General features: G+C 36.9%; 1 protein-coding gene across 1 annotated transcript; it reads right to left on the bottom strand.

The window, feature by feature from the left end:
• Nucleotides 1-16,961, bottom strand: LOC140164257 (phosphatidylinositol transfer protein alpha isoform-like). Its single transcript, XM_072187526.1, has 8 exons — nucleotides 16,820-16,961; nucleotides 14,842-14,944; nucleotides 11,396-11,473; nucleotides 9,098-9,178; nucleotides 6,333-6,410; nucleotides 4,040-4,135; nucleotides 1,461-1,583; nucleotides 1-285 (listed from the first exon to the last, which is right to left on the bottom strand). The coding sequence occupies exons 1-8, from the start codon at nucleotides 16,861-16,863 to the stop codon at nucleotides 244-246; spliced, it is 645 nt and encodes a 214-aa protein (XP_072043627.1). The 5' UTR covers nucleotides 16,864-16,961; the 3' UTR covers nucleotides 1-243.
• Between the last annotated feature and the right edge of the window lie 419 nt (nucleotides 16,962-17,380).

The following is a 17,380-nucleotide window of genomic DNA, read 5'->3' as shown; positions in this document are numbered from 1 at the left end:
AAGGTGCCATCTGACAGTAAAAACTAAATATTTTGTGAATAAGAAATTCAAATCTGTTTCCTATGGAAATGTTACAATATACCTTTAAGTTCATAGCACAGATGGATTTTGTGGCAGTCAAGCAAAATATATTGTTATCTTCATCATGCTGATGGTTGTGTTAAACTTGGAAACTGACATAAATGGCTATAAGACCTAGTCATTTCTAAGACACCCTGTAGAAGAATATAGAGTGCTCTATATTCATTTCAAAAATATACCTCGGAGTTCTCCGTTGATACGTTGCTGGAAAGAAATGAAAAAAAAAAAAAAAATGATCCTTTTTTAAAGACATTCTTGTATTAAATTAATTTATAAATGTCTCTATAGTTTGATCAGCTTGTAATAGGCGGGAAATGTTAGGCTTTTACCACTACACTGAAAAGTAGATCAATATAAGAGTGCTATTAATTGACCTGTTTGGTCTATATTTATTTTGTTAAAGAAAGTAGACAATGTATAGGACTTGAATTTTAACATCACAAATTATTAAAATAATTTGTGATGTTTCTGGCGAGATGTTACAAAACAATTCTCAAAATAAAATATTTTGATATTAATCCAAGATGTTATAGGGCCAGCCGATTACGAGCTGATCAAAGTATATCTTTTTTCATTCATTCATTCATCCATCTTTATTTCATTAGTATAAAATATAACGGCACAACAACAAACGCATACATTGAGAGGTTCTCGTAAGACCGGATGGCCTGTATTACTGACGAACCCCCTGACCTGACCTAAAAAGTTTCAAAATAACAAAAACGACAACAATAAACAACACAACCCCCCTTTGTCATCACACAACCCACCCATCCCCCCTTATACCCTGTGTCATGTGTGGGCAGTGGCGTGCGCAAAGGCAGGGCAGGGGGTCACATGCCCACCCACTTTTGTTGGTCATTCGGGGGAAAATGCTAAAACCACACCTTACACACCTCAATCAGACACCACTGGGGGGAACTGAACAACCTGGCCCCCCACTTTCAATGTGCTGTGCATGCCACTGTGTGTGGGGGTGTGTTTGTGGAGGGCTGATAGTCTGGGTGTGGGTATATGGGAGCATGTCACCACTAATTCAGCATCCCATTGAAACACATGTGAAAACATGCCTTTTCTTTGCGCGATTTTAGACCTTTTCGGCAACAAATTGACTATAAAAATACTCCCAATCGATTGCAAATTGATGAAAATTTAATATATGTTTAATAAAAAGTAAACCACACTCCTGCTCTGATTGATGTGAGTGCTGTGCCGCACTGCGTTGACAAACGCTTTGGCAGGTAATCAGCCAATAAGTAACCAGTCTCTATGATTGCCAGACAGCTAATTAACCAATCAGAACCCCACTAACGCTGTGTATGCTCTTAGTGTACACAAGTGCTGTTCTTTTCTGCCAGCAAGTATAACTCTAGACTTACTGCATTCAACTCCTTTTTAGTTTCCTCTTCAATGCGTCTGATGTCATCCATAGTCAATTCAATATATTTATCTATCGTACAAAACAGCTGACGATGGAAAGTGGAGAACATTCTCTGATATATCTGCAAATAAAATCCAATCAAAATATTAGCCCTAACCATTACGTTTTGTGCCCTGGAGAGATTTGATCATGTCTCACCTCCTTTTTCGACCAAATCGATGGTAATAACTCTTTTAATAACTCATTTATTAATTTAACCACAAATTGCAACTCACTTCCTGTGAACTAAATACCACACAGTTTTTATGTAACTCATTGACCCATTTGTGTTATATACTGCCTCTAGCTATAATGACATCCTTGTGATCTGGTCACTCATTGACAGATACAAACCTCAGGAGGGAATTCAATTTTTGATCAATGCTCTCCAGGTAGTGTAAGGTAATGACTACAAGCCAAAACCATACAGCACAAAGCAACATACTGTAAATGTAAATCAGTGCCATTCAAGCAAAGTTGAACAATGATGGTGCTCTTTATCCCCGGGGGGCTCACTTCAATACAAAATGGATATGGGTGTAGGGCTGACACTTTCACAGTAAAGGGCATATGTGACATGATCAAGGGGAATGAGTCGCATGTCGGCCCTGGTCGAAAATGAGTTTTACACATGTTTCTAAAGAGGACATTTAGAGCTTTCAGAAACTGAAAGCCCCATGTTGATACGACTTTTCTTTGTGAAGTTACGTCAATTTATCAATCGCTGAAAACAATATAAAACAAAAGAATTTTAACACTTTCTTTGCCAATATCTCAAAATCAATATTAGCGACATCCGACTCATTTCCCTTGATCGTGTCACATATTTGGTGAGAGTAAAATATAAAAATATGGAGTCATTGGGTGAGAGATGGACCCTTTGGACCTAAAGTAGGGGGTATAGGGTGAGAATATGAGCTTTTTTTTAAATGTGCGCTTATGTGCAGTCAGTAATAATATTAGCATGTGGGCCATGGTGTTTGTCACAGATACGAGCTACATAACCATGACCATGTGGCGGTGCCACGGGGGGCATGGGGGAAATGCCCCCAGTCAGAACTCTTGCCCCCTTGTAATAATTAAAAATTACGAAAATCTCAACTTTTTGTGGCAATTTTGCACAAAATTTGTTGATTTTGCCCCCTCAAGGCCCCCCCGCCAATGTATTAGCAAAGCACACAGTCACCCAATGCAGTTGCAATTCTGTGATTGGTAGCTCTTGTTGTCAATTTCTGTCAAGTTCACCTAGTAATTTTTTGTAGGATATAGATGAGTTGACTTCTGCCGTCATTGCCTGGCAGTATGCACATGCATCATCACAATTTCCTTTGTTTTTTGCCTGGCAGTATGCACGCTCATCATATTTTGTTCCGGGCCCGTGCTTTTAAAACTACCGCCACATCACATGAAAGCAATTGAACAGTGTAGTGGTTGTATGCTGTTCACTGAAGCATATTGATATGCCAGTCCCTCACCTTTGTTGAATTCAGGTTAACATATCTATAGGTTAATATAATAATAACTGTTTATATTTAACTGTGTTTTATGTATGTCATAAAATAACATTAACTACCATTCTTATTTGTTGAAAATGTCTGATATGTCTGTAATGAATGACAGTTGGGCAACATCTATTCTGAAATCACTATCATATGGAAAAGTTAGGCCCACTTTCGTGCAGAAAAGATTTGACCAGTCAGCTGTACTATGATCATGCACAATAATGACCTATCGTCATGCATGCATGGGCGCACGTCATGCATAGGGAGTTTATTGACGATCGATGACACCGGTCAATAGACATCCGAGTTCGCCATGCTCGATAGTAGCCATCGGCTGATTCGTTAACCTATTTTAGGGTAAAACGTCACCCTGTTCCCCTTATCCAATCAAAACAAGTTTTATATCACAAGAATCCTTAACTAAAGTAGGTCAATAAACCAGCCGTGTTCTTAGAAAAGGTCCCATCACTTTAATTGGCTGATACATTTAACGTGAGTAGCCCCCGAAAAAAGTGAAAAATTAGCACATTTTCCATTGATGGCACAGAATTTTGAGCGAAATAATAAGTTTTAAAGTTAAAAAGACTCATCATCATCAGAAATTTTTGAAGTGAGGTTTTTATTGATAAAGATACTTTTAACATGCTAATTCTGGGCATGTTCATGTAAATTTTATCAACACGTGAGCAGCGTGCGGGTAGATAAAACAGCAGAGAGGGAATTCACCCATGATTTCCCGTGGTTAAAAGGCGTGCATGACAATCATTCAGCAAATGCACTCAACTTTCCCATATGATTGACAGGTTTTGTTTTGGGCCTCAGTATTTTTCAAGGCAGCAGTGGTTTTACCGTATCTTGCACCAAAACAAAACTCTCTGATTACACACATGACCTGCAAATAGATGGTGCAAAGTTTAACATTGTTGTTTAATTTGTACATATTTGTTGTACAGTTATGTGTTATGTTTGCAGATACACTTTTCTTTGGTACACCCATTTCCTTTTTAAAGGAATTTTTATTTAGTGCATGACTCACCCTCATTACAGTGTTCTCCATCTTTGTCTGCAGGCCAAACCAGTGGAAATTAAATTTGACAAGCTTGTAGCAACACATAACAGGCTCTACTTGTGACTGCAATGATAAAGAACAATACACACAAACTTAATATATAATAAGTGACAAGCTTGTAGCAACACATAACAGGCTCCACTTGTGACTGCAATGATAAGGAACAATACACACAAACTTAATATATAATAAGTGACAAGCTTGTAGCAACACATAACAGGCTCTACTTGTGACTGCAATGATAAGGAACAATACACACAAACTTAATATATAATAAGTGACAAGCTTGTAGCAACACATAACAGGCTCTACTTGTGACTGCAATGATAAGGAACAATACACACAAACTTAATATATAATAAGTGACAAGCTTGTAGCAACACATAACAGGCTCTACTTGTGACTGCAATGATAAGGAACAATACACACAAACTTAATATATAATAAGTGACAAGCTTGTAGCAACACATAACAGGCTCTACTTGTGACTGCAATGATAAGGAACAATACACACAAACTTAATATATAATAAGTGACAAGCTTGTAGCAACACATAACAGGCTCTACTTGTGACTGCAATGATAAGGAACAATACACACAAACTTAATATATAATAAGTGACAAGCTTGTAGCAACACATAACAGGCTCTACTTGTGACTGCAATGATAAGGAACAATACACACAAACTTAATATATAATAAGTGACAAGCTTGTAGCAATACATAACAGGCTCCACTTGTGACTGCAATGATAAGGAACAATACACACAAACTTAATATATAATAAGTGACAAGCTTGTAGCAACACATAACATGCTACACTTGTGACTGCAATGATAAGGAACAATACACACAAACTTAATATATAATAAGTGACAAGCTTGTAGCAACACATAACAGGCTCCACTTGTGACTGCAATGATAAGGAACAATACACACAAACTTAATATATAATAAGTGACAAGCTTGTAGCAACACATAACAGGCTCCACTTGTGACTGCAATGATAAGGAACAATACACACAAACTTAATATATAATAAGTGACAAGCTTGTAGCAACACATAACATGCTCCACTTGTGACTGCAATGATAAGGAACAATACACACAAACTTAATATATAATAAGTGACAAGCTTGTAGCAACACATAACATGCTCCACTTGTGACTGCAATGATAAGGAACAATACACACAAACTTAATATATAATAAGTGACAAGCTTGTAGCAACACATAACAGGCTCCACTTGTGACTGCAATGATAAGGAACAATACACACAAACTTAATATATACTAAGTGACAAGCTTGTAGCAACACATAACAGGCTCCACTTGTGACTGCAATGATAAGGAACAATACACACAAAATTAATATATAATAAGTGACAAGCTTGTAGCAACACAGGACTGCAATGATAAGGAACAATATACACAAACTTAATATATAATAATTGACAAGCTTGTAGCAACACATAACAGGCTCCACTTGTGACTGCAATGATAAGGAACAATACACACAAACTTAATAATATATACTAAGTGACAAGCTTGTAGCAATACATAATAGGCTCCACTTGTGACTGTAATGATAAGGAACAATACACACAAACTTAATATATAATAAGTGACAAGCTTGTAGCAACACATAACAGGCTCCACCTGTAGCTACCTGTGACTGCAGTGATAAGGAACAATATACACAAACTTAATATATAATAAGTGACAAGCTTGTAGCAACACGTAACGTGCTCCACTTGTGACTGCAATGATAAGGAACAATATACACAAACTTAATATATAATATAAAGTGACAAGCTTGTAGCAACACATAACAGGCTCCACCTGTGACTGCAGTGATAAGGAACAATATACACAAACTTAAAGGAGGATTTCGTGATCCTAGCATCCTCTTTTTATGACATTTTTCAGTAGATATGCACGAAAAAAAGCTTATTCCCAAAATTGGAGTTGATTTCGATTTTGCGTTTGCGAGTTATGCATGATTATGTGTATTACACTGCCCCATAGGTGACTGTTGTAATTTCGTTCTGGTATACGAGAATGAAATTCAAATTTGACAATATTTGCTAAACAAATTAATCTGCATGAAATTTTGGTAAAATTTTGGTAAAATTTTGGTAAAATGGAATAAAAGCACTCCACCCTTACCCACTGTGAAAAAAATATCGTTTATGAAAAATTAAGAGAAGAATATTGACCTGAAGATGACTAGCCCTGATACTGGGTGTAGAGTACTTACTTTCCATGGTCCTATTAATGGTCCTCTTCCTGTCTTTTCTGATTTGAATTTCAGTGGATCCCATTCCTCTTTGTAATCCTGAGATGAAAAAGAAAAAATATTTGAATCCAATACTTTTAGGCGTGAAACGGGTATATGTAATCTATGCCTAGAAGAGAAATTGGCAATCCTTAATAATAAAAAAACCGATCCAAACAGATCGTTAAACAAACGGACTGAATTCATAAGCAAATGTCGACATGGCAATACTGCCAGGAAGAAGAAAAAACATCCGTAGTCATTCGCCTGATGATCGTTTTAGCAACGTGAAACACAGTGTAGCGAGTCCAATACATGCTGTATTGACATATGTGTAATAAATAAATAAATAAATAAATAGCGTTATATTAACCCTTTAAATGAAGAAAGAGAGAGTAGGTCTATAGTTAAATAAATAAAACATGAATAATTGAATTAATTGAATTAATAAATTAATTTAATATCATCCGAAGTCAAAGGTCATCAGATAGGTTAACCGAGGTCAAAGGTCATATGGGGTCAACAGGATATGCTTAGTTCGGTCTACCAGAATTGCAACGCAATAACTGCTCTTGTTGTCACAGTGAGTGGCCCATTTTGCCGCAGTAGACTGCACAAAAAGTAACACAGCTGTTATAAATATGCCTATAGCATCAGAACTAATAATTGTGTTCAGAATATTTCAACATAAAATGAAGGATGATTTATTTACATATATTTTGATACCCCATTTGTCCCATTTTGTTCAATATTAACAACACAGCAATGATTTTTAAAGAGAAATACCAGGATTTAAAAGTTGCAGCTATTTGTATTGATTTGAAGTTTAGCGCGAAGATAATGGAGGGTTTTACGTGCCACAATGCTTGCGAAATAACCATTGATCGATGTCAACTTTTAAATTCAGGTATTTTTCTTCAAATGCACTACTGTGTTGTTAATATTGAACGACATTTGGCAAATGGGGGTATCAAATAAATAAATCATCCTTCTTTCTATGCAGAAATATTTTAGAAACAATTATTAGTTCTGAAGCGATAGGCTTGTTTATAACAGCTGTGTTACTTTTTAAGCAGACTTTATATGCTGCAAAACTGCCACCTCCTGCAAATGTCACAATGGTAATATGCAAAAAACAATTAAAGTATAGGCCTAAAAGGTATTCGCCATAGAAATAGTGATGTAACAGGATTAATTGTCCCTTTCTCTTCTCTCCTTTCCTTTCTCCTTTCCTTTCCTTTTTTAGGGGGAGGGGGGATGCACCGGGCCTGCCCCAAAAAAATATCCTCGCCTGTTAAGGCAGCTGTGTACTTTAGACATTGTTTCTTTCGCAAAATTGAGGTTTTTTTTATATGTTTGTACTTTGTTATGTTTTTATAAATACAAGGAATGAAAATCCAGATTTGTAAACTCCAACTGCAATATTTTAAGGATTTTATTTCACTATTCCACTCGTGTTTGAAATTGAAAAGGAAAGAAAATCTTTGTTGTACCAGCAGGGTACACACGCGCAACAACGCATCGCGTTGCGTATCGCGCAATTTGTTAACGCACAAATACGCTACACATACGCGACGCTTATCTGCATGCGTGGCGCATCTTATAGAACACCACAGAAGCACTGATTTCACAAAAACCTAGCGGTCAAATGGCTCCGTTTTAGCTGATAAAATGTGGGTTTTTTCAAGTTCTTTCCCCGATTTAAATATCAAGTTATGAATGGATTTCGCTCAAACTTCTCAAGGGGCCGTGGATTTACCCGATGTTTAAGTAATGTAAGGTAGAAAAATAAAAACTGCTGCATTCTCCTGCGAGATTTGACTAAAGTGCAAAATGTGACCACTTTAAACGGTAAAATGACGATTTAGGTACACAATAACTCAATAAATACAGCATCTATAGGTAAGCAAATATGATCATCGTAAAAAGCACGATCGACTCAAGAAACGGTTTTCTCATTTTTTAATATTTTGGTCTATTTCCGATTTTAGGCATCATTTTGTGCAAATAGGCGTTTGTGAATTTTAAAAGTTCAATTTGATGCCTTATATGGTCAATATCTCAAAAAATAAGGCCAATATCACAAAAATAAAAATAAACGTTTTTGGAATAGAGCCTCAAGATTGAGCTAAAAACAAAATAAAATATTTTCGAAAGAGTGTTTTTTTGTTATGATGTACCTACCAAATATTTCCAAAAACTCACCTTTTTGTGATTTTGTGATTGATGTCTTGCCTTCATAAAAATGTATACTTTTATATGTCTTGCACGAATAATTACAAAGTTATTGCACTTTTACTACATGCATGTCTGAGAGTACACAGCCTCCTTAACTTGATAGTTCCATTAAAATCAGAGATGCCACTTTTCCGTTTTTATCCTGAATTCAGGTTTCCAAATTCCTGCATTTTTATTTATTTTCAGCCCATTTGGGGGCTAAGGGGGCTTGCATTTAGGGCCTAGGTGCTTTGTCAGGTTTTTCTCACCAGTTTCAGTTTTTTTGAGTGAAACTGAGTGCCATCTCATGAAATAGACCAATAGGTCTACTGCAAAGAAGGCATCTTGACTCTTGTGGGAATAAAATGATTACTAGTTGTGGCTGTTTCTTATGATTTAATGTAAAGGTACCGGTATACAACTAGTAAATGCTCAACAACAACAATTTTTTTTGGGGGGAGGGGGTAATACCAGGGCAGCACGTCCCTCCCCCTCTGGATCATACCAGGGGGCACTCCCCATATACTTACCTCATGATATACAGCATCATTCGCTATATCAATGACTACTACCTCTCTCAACTTTAATTCTTCTTCTGATAGATTATGTACCTGAAAATGACATACAAAAGAAATTTAAATTGTGTAAAAATCTTAATAAAAACTCCTTTTTAAAAGGAATGGGGCGCCCAATGGGAGCTTTGATGTGATGTGCTGAAATGTGATCATTTGGATACAATTTTCTTCTTTAAAACAATAATGTAACATTAGCATAGTAAGTGAAGAAAGATTTAAAGGAATTGTAAAACAAATTTATTGCAGTGAGAGCTAGCCTAGCTACGCCACCCCAGCAAACACAAAACGTTTTCGACATCATTCGCAAAAGGTTATAAAAGATTGTCAGAAAACGTTTAAATGTCGGGTTATATAAAGGGTATATTAAGAGTATAAAACGTTTTCATAACCTTAAAAAACATTTTTTGATAATCTACTGCTCAGCAAACACAAATGTTTTACAGAAAACGTTTAAATGTCGGGTTATATAAAGGGTATAAAAACGTTTTAATAACATTCCAAAAACATTCGTGACAACTTGATATAAAACATTTTAAACAGAATGTAATTTTGGATTTGAAAAAATATTTTCCGAAAAATGTTTGCCCCAAATATTTTCAATAACGTTTTAAAAACATTTTCATGACCTTTATATAACCCGACATTTAAATGTTATTAAAAGGTTTTGAAAAAACATTTTAAGAACATTTCTGTGTTTGCTAGGTTCAAATATTTTAACATAATGTTATTTAAGTATTGACACAATATTTGGCAAAAATGTTTACAAAAATAGTTTACAATAATATTTTTTGAAAACATTTAAAAATATTGTTGTAGTGTGTTTTCACACAAAACGCTTTTAAAACGTTATCATGACCTTTATATAACCCGACATTTTAATGTTATTAAAACGTTTTACCTAAACCAAAAGCCAAAATATAACTTATTTAAAACGTTTTTAAAACGTTTTTGTGTTTGCTGGGACTGTTAATTCTGGCTGTATATAGAATTACTTTACTTGCATTCAATGCATATTAGTAAACAGTAATATAATTAAAATGGGGCGCCCAATGGGAGCTTAGATATGATGTGCTGAAATGTGACCGTTTGGATACAATTTTCTTCTTTAAAACAATAATGTAACATTAGCAAAGTAAGTGAAGAAAGATTTATAGGAATTGTAAAACAAATTTATTGCAGTGAGAGCTAGCCTAGCTACGCCACTGTTAATTCCGGCTGTATATAGAATTACTTTACTTGCATTCAATGCATATTAGTAAACAGTAATATAATTAAAACCAAGTTAGTTGTGTTATTTATTCTAAGCACATACTTTTAAACAAAACAGATGCAAAGTAAATCTAGAAAACCCGAAATTTGAAGCAAATTGCAAAGTCAAGCCAATAGTGGGGTACCGCCGCAGCGGGCTTCCCAAAAGGTAACCCACTGCCCAGATTTGTGCATTCCTACAAACTAAACTACATTAGTTGACCAGTTGGCAGGGTTTAGTGGCACAAACTCCCTGAAATGGAAATTACACAAGCAAATCACTGAATGGGCCTTTAATTATGTCAAAATATAAACATGACACAAAAATATTGTGTACACATAATTTTCATATCATTTAAGTATACCAAATTGTAATTAAATGAGATCCTTCATTTACAAGATATTACCTAAGGCTTAGAATCGATCAGTCTCGTTGTTGCTATGCACCTCTCATTGGTTCAAATAGTGTGTCGACACACACACACGCTTAAAGACCCATTCAGTGATCACAGTGCAAGTTTTAAAAAAATTAAAATTGTTTATAAATTGCTTAAAAGTGAAGAATAAGTCATTCAAATTGTCATTTGGTATTTTTGAAATGACAAATTTGGCAAAAAAAACAACGAAGAAAACAGCAGTAGGCCTACTGACAAAGTTGAAGCCCCATTCAAATACATGTAGTAATTTAGATACTATCTGTATCTAAATTACAGATTCGTGTAAAATGTCTTATTTTGTCTTAAATACACAGCTTTCGGCTGAACCACTTGTAGGCTATGTTAGCACATCTATGACAACGACAAAGGTACCAAAATCTGAATTTTGATGATTTTTACGATCATCCGGATGAGCAAATCACTGAATGGGCCTTTAAGTGTGTGATATCGTGCCATATCCCACAGGTACATAAGAACCAAAATGATTGCAAGATCATTCTCAAGTGTTTAAGAATTGTGGCTATTGCAACTGAAGCAAAGTTGTTAGCTGTTGTTTTGAGATACTTACATTAGGTAGGTCACCCCTTCCTGGTTTGTACCACGTCTCAATTTTTAATTCCATGCTGTCTTTCATGATGAGCGGATTCTAATAATAAAAACAAATTTAAATAATATCAATATATATATATATGTATTACTTACAATACATGCCATGTAAGTAATACATACATCTTGATATTTAATTCTCACTGCACTGCACGAACGTGCCTGTAGGCACATTAAAATAGCCCCTGTTACATTGTGTCATGAAACTGATGTTCATCACCATCAACATTACTAATAATTTTAATTAATAATTGACTGCCAAGACACAATGAGAGAGTACATGTAGACAATGGGAATGACTACTTGAGATTATAATATCTGTGAACTCTGGTGGTGCAGTGGTATGAGATATTGACTGGTGATCGAATGGCTGGGTCCCGATTTTTTCACACTTTATCAATTCATTGTAATTTCAGTTTGCCCGAGCTTCATCATAAAGTCATTTAATTATAATTTATTGGAATTGTGTCTGGCATTGTCTTATTCCCTGACAAGGTAAGCAGTAGCGGTACCACAAATTTTTTTTTTGGAGGGGGGGGCATTGGGAGGAAAAGTGAATTTCGGGGGGGGGGGGGAAAATTGGTGCAAAAAGTGGAAATTTACGTTAACTTTTTGGGTTTTGCCTCAAAAGTGGGGGGAGGGCAAGAAAAATGCCCCTTTGCCCCCACTAGCGCCATAAAATTTGTATTATATCACAAATTTCAAAAAATCAAAATTATTTGCCATCAGAAGGACATTCCTTGTATTCAGAATGCAATTAGGTGTGTCTGATGTGCTCCCAGGTCCCACAAAAAATACTGTGCAAAGGTGGGTGAACAAACCCTTAAGAACTACAGTAAGAATTTCAATTGAATGAACATATGATATAGTATGCTGAACACCACAAGCATACACTTAGCTCTAGTTTGGAGCCTTGCAAAATCTCAACCAGTCATGGTAAAGTCCCAACAAGTCGACAAGTATCAATAGCCAGATTGATGGGTCAGTTTGGTGCTGCCCGGCTCAATGCGGTACGTGCTTGCTGTTCGCGCTCCCAATTCCTACATCGTAATCAGAGGGAACCAGTAGTTTCCAATATTGTGTATAATCCAATTTGCTCCTGTTTGGCTGGTATTTATGATGTCTTTTGATTAGCTTGATCAGTATTTTACCCAGGGGTGGGGGAACTCAACACAAATGACCATAAGGGTATGTTCCCCCGGAAAGACACCCCCTTTTTGGATTTTGCAGCTTCAAAATACCCAAGAGCTCTGAAAGACCCTTGATTTTGATATTTTCAGCTCCAAAAGACACCAAAATTTCTCATCCCTCATATTTCTGGGGTTTTTTTTTCAGGCGATCATCAACCAAAAAGCCAAGAAAGACCCTTGATTTTGATTGTTCGCAGCTCCAAAAGACCCCATTTTACTTGTTTGCAGCCTGGTTCGTAGCTCCAAAAGACCCCCTTTTACCTGTTTGCCGTCAGCTCACAAAGACCCACCACCTCAAAATTCCCACCACCAACATTTGTTGATGTGCCCACCCCCGGGGTATTTTCAGCCCATCCATATTTTGTGCTTTGAAATATGATTATGCAGGCCTACTGTTGTGTTCATTCAATTAAAATTTTTACTTCACATGAATTCCTACATGGGATAAATTTTGTAACATTGATTTGAAAAATGTGTTTGAAAAATGAAAAAATGTGTTACAAATGATACTAATCCTTAAAATCATATTCCTTATCTGTATACAGGGTGTATCAAAATTAAGTATACACTTTGAAAAATGCCGCTAGATTAAAAAGTATGATGTCTTTGGTCAAAATTTTCTAGTTGATAACTTCGTCAACATCTTGTCCGCAGCTGAAATATCACTGGCGTGTGACCATTAATAAGGATTTGGCGGCTACTTTTGTAAGCCGAGTACAAAAAGCAGTTGCGCAAAGTCAGTTGGGTTCAAATGCCTGGTGCTTGTTATGTTGTGCAGCCAAGAGAAACATGCAGGTGTACAGATCATTTGTCCTCATTGTTAGGGTTCCAATCATGTACATGTGTGAGTTACATAACATGTGACTTTCGGTAAATCTGGGCAACTACCTCCTTACATATGCTAGGTTTTACTTGACAAGGAGAATAGCAACATTAAAATGGATACTCCACGGTACACTCCAGAGCAAAGGGCCTTCCTTGTTGCAGTGTACCATCACATCCAGAGTCCAGCAGAAGTGCTTCGGAGATTCCGTCAGCAGTACCCAAATGCATGTCCCACTTCACATGGCGCTATTTACAAGTATCAAATAACTGGAACGAGTCGTAATCTGAACAGAGAATATTGTGATCTCCTTCGAACGGGAAGATCTCCTAGCAGTCCTTAACACTCTGCAGGCGGGGCAAGCAGGAGGTCAAATTAGCTGCCGTCCAAATGGGCTTGGAATACCATCTGCAACCTTTAACAGAATAACTCGTTTATGACTTGCGATTTTGTCCCTATCAGACGATAAGGAGACATCAACTTCAGCAAGCAGATCACCAACGTCGCACTGTGTTCTGTCAGTGGCTTCTTGCCCGTCCTCTACGTTTCCTGGAAGATTTCATCATTGGCGATGAAGCAGAGTTTGCATTAAGTGTTTTCACAAGTCCTCCTGCAGACCTTGATGAACTTCAGAGACGCATAATTGCACAAGTTGACATTCTCAGGCAGGACAGACCTCTCATTAGATGTGGTGTGAACGCCATGTTGAGAAGAGCCTAAATTTGCATACAGAAGAATTGTGGGCATGTGGAAGACTAAGACTAAAACTGTCAATAACTGCAAACAGTACAGAAAGTGGTGAGACTTTTTTGTGTGATTTGTATGATGTTTTGATTTTTTATGTGACTTCGCGCAACTGCTTTTTGTAATCGGTTCACAAAAGTAGCCCCCAAATCGTTATCATTGGTCACACGCCAGTGATTTTTCAGCTATAGGAGGACAAGATGTTGATTAAGTTATCAACTAGAGAATTTTTACCACAGACTTCATACTTTTTAATCTAGCAGCATTTTTCAAACTGTATACATAATTTTGATACACCCTGTATAGTCAATGCAAAGAATACAGCTTAGAATCACAAATTAAAAAACATATGAACAGTTTCCAATTGACAAAGGTCCAAAAAATACATTCACGAAAATGTCCATTTTTACAGTAATTGATTTTGATCACTGTAAAGTCAGTGGTGCACTACGGGGGTGGGGGCATCCCCCCAATTTTTGCTTGCCCCCCCAGTTTTCCCCACACTTTTGGGGGAAAAAACAACAAATTACGTTCACTTCCCCCATGCCCCCCACCACCCCCGAAAAAATTCCTGGTGCCGCCATTGCTTAAAGAGTCGTTTTGAATAACAGAATTGAATGGTTTAATAAAACACATTCTCTTTAAACTCACTTTGATAACTGTTTTGCAGTATGGATAAGCATTCCATGACTCTTCATGTAGTTCAATTAGAGCTCCAGATGGTACTAATGATCTTATCATTAGAGGTAATTTCCTGAAAAACAAAAGGCAAAATCAACTTCATGCATTGTAATTACAGAGGGTAGTATATTAGTCTGGTGGTAGTCTTTGTCAAAGACGACTCACAATCCTTGCCGTGGGAGCGGCAAGCATGAGCCAGGTTTCCCAGTCTGTAACACAGAATAGTCTGGTGGCAGAGTAATCAGGTAGAATTTGGGAGAATTTGCCCGATAAAGTGCAGACCTGCCAACCTACAGAAGCCAGAATGAGGGACATTGAGACCAAAACCTTGCACATGTACAAAAAACAGGTACCGACAAATTCAAAGACAATGTGTGCAACACTTTCAGAATTCAGAAGGTTTTGCAGGTCTGAATTTTAATATCACAATAGACTAAAAATGCTATAGCAAATTTTAAAGGGACATTTTCATCATTTTCTGCTGTTCATACATTTAAATTTGCCATCACTGAAATTTTCAGAAAACAGGACTGTCCCTCAATTTCACTTTGGCAAACCCCAAATGAGGGACAGTCCCTCAAAATGAGGGACAGTTGGCAGGTCTGAAAGTGTTATTCTTTATTGAATATTGTTCTTTGGGTGGTAGAAAATTAACTTTCAAGGGGTGTAAAATTCACTTTGGTAGAATTTTAAATATAATATAGTTCGTTTCTTTTTGTTAAGTAAGAAGAAATACTTAGTAATAATGGCATGTGGAATCTAGCCTCATAATACATGTAATACTATACATTATGTATTATAAGTTTCTCCTATTCAAATGTTAACTACGGAAAAAAAATTCGCAACCAGGTCGGTGAGCAGCATGAGGAGAAGGTGCCTGACTATTGTGGCTGCTGTGTTTTTTCCACCCGCTCGAGGTTAGTGGCTAGCTTTGTTTGAGCACAGAATAATGGTCAATTTGGCAAATTCTGTTTGAGACCCACTACATTCACAAGGCGTGTACTCAGCCGTGAAAAATGTTGTTGTTTCAAATAGGGTGTCATTGTAAAGGGGAGCATTGTAGCTATCTAGTGATATGCAACATGATGTGAATATGTCACTCAAATAATTGGAGATACAGATGCTTGAAAAAACTTTCCAAACTTTTGTTGAGGAGTTTAAAAACAAGAATCCAATCTAATCCACATTTGGCTTTACAAACAACAACATACAAGGATTGTGTCAAAACTTGGATCAATTAATAAATAATTATTATGAACAGTTATGTTGTGCTTGATAAAAGGGAAAAGATTTAGGGATTGTTTCACCGTTGTTCATCACCAATTAACAATGATGTGTCCGCGTCGTCTGCCTGGTTTACACACACCCCAATAACCCCGCCCCCTTGAGCAGTGGCCCTGCTGGCAACCATAAAGATATACTTTCTTTGAACAACTTTTGTAAAGATTTTGATTTCCAGCCTTTTTACATTCCTGCCCCTTCTGCACCACCCTTTTTTCCTTTAATAATTCTTCTTGCCGCCCCTTCTTCTGCCGCCCCTTCTTTTTTGCCACCCAGGGCCGGATTTACCTTTTTGGGGGCCCTGGGCCAGGCCAAAATTTGGAGGCCTCAAACGCACCGTGAGGAAGGCATGTGCACTCAAGTGGCCAAGTCTTTAGATTTTACTAGTCAATTTTTGACTTATTTTAGCCCGAATTGAAGCTGAATTTTGCTATATAACAGGCCATGCGCGTGAAGCGCGCAAAATTTTGCAATTTTTGTAGGCTATTTTGGCCCAAAATATGTTTTTTGGCTAAAATGGAAGATGCACACTGCACCGAGCAATTTTGGGGGCCCTGGGCCCATCTGGCCCTATGGTAAATCCGGCCCTGTTACCACCCCCTGCTTGTGCCCCCAAAATATGCGCATGGGGTAGTGAATTTAACACAGTGCATAAGTGTATACTTACTGTCGTGCATGGTATACTTTGAGTGTAAATTGGCCTTTTCCCATTTCATTGTCGAACGGTTCATTTGCTACAACTTCTACTCCTTCGCTGCCTCCTGTTTCATTTTTGCTGTATTCAGCAGTTGTAAATAGCTGCGCCACTTGATTCTGAAATTTCACTTTGGCAAACCCCAAATGAGGGACAGTCCCTCAAAATGAGGGACAGTTGGCAGGTCTGAAAGTGTTATTCTTTATTGAATATTGTTCTTTGGGTGGTAGAAAATTAACTTTCAAGGGTGTAAAATTCACTTTGGTAGAATTTTAAATATAATATAGTTCGTTTCTTTTTGTTAAGTAAGAAGAAATACTTAGTAATAATGGCATGTGGAATCTAGCCTCATAATACATGTAATACTATACATTATGTATTATAAGTTTCTCCTATTCAAATGTTAACTACGGAAAAAAAATTCGCAACCAGGTCGGTGAGCAGCATGAGGAGAAGGTGCCTGACTATTGTGGCTGCTGTGTTTTTTCCACCCGCTCGAGGTTAGTGGCTAGCTTTGTTTGAGCACAGAATAAT

Source organism: Amphiura filiformis, chromosome 11 (assembly GCF_039555335.1).
Source record: "Amphiura filiformis chromosome 11, Afil_fr2py, whole genome shotgun sequence".
In the NCBI taxonomy this organism is placed as follows: Eukaryota; Metazoa; Echinodermata; class Ophiuroidea; order Amphilepidida; family Amphiuridae; genus Amphiura; species Amphiura filiformis.
The sequence above is the reverse complement of the archived record's forward strand: the minus strand, read 5'-3'. Positions and strand labels throughout refer to the sequence as shown.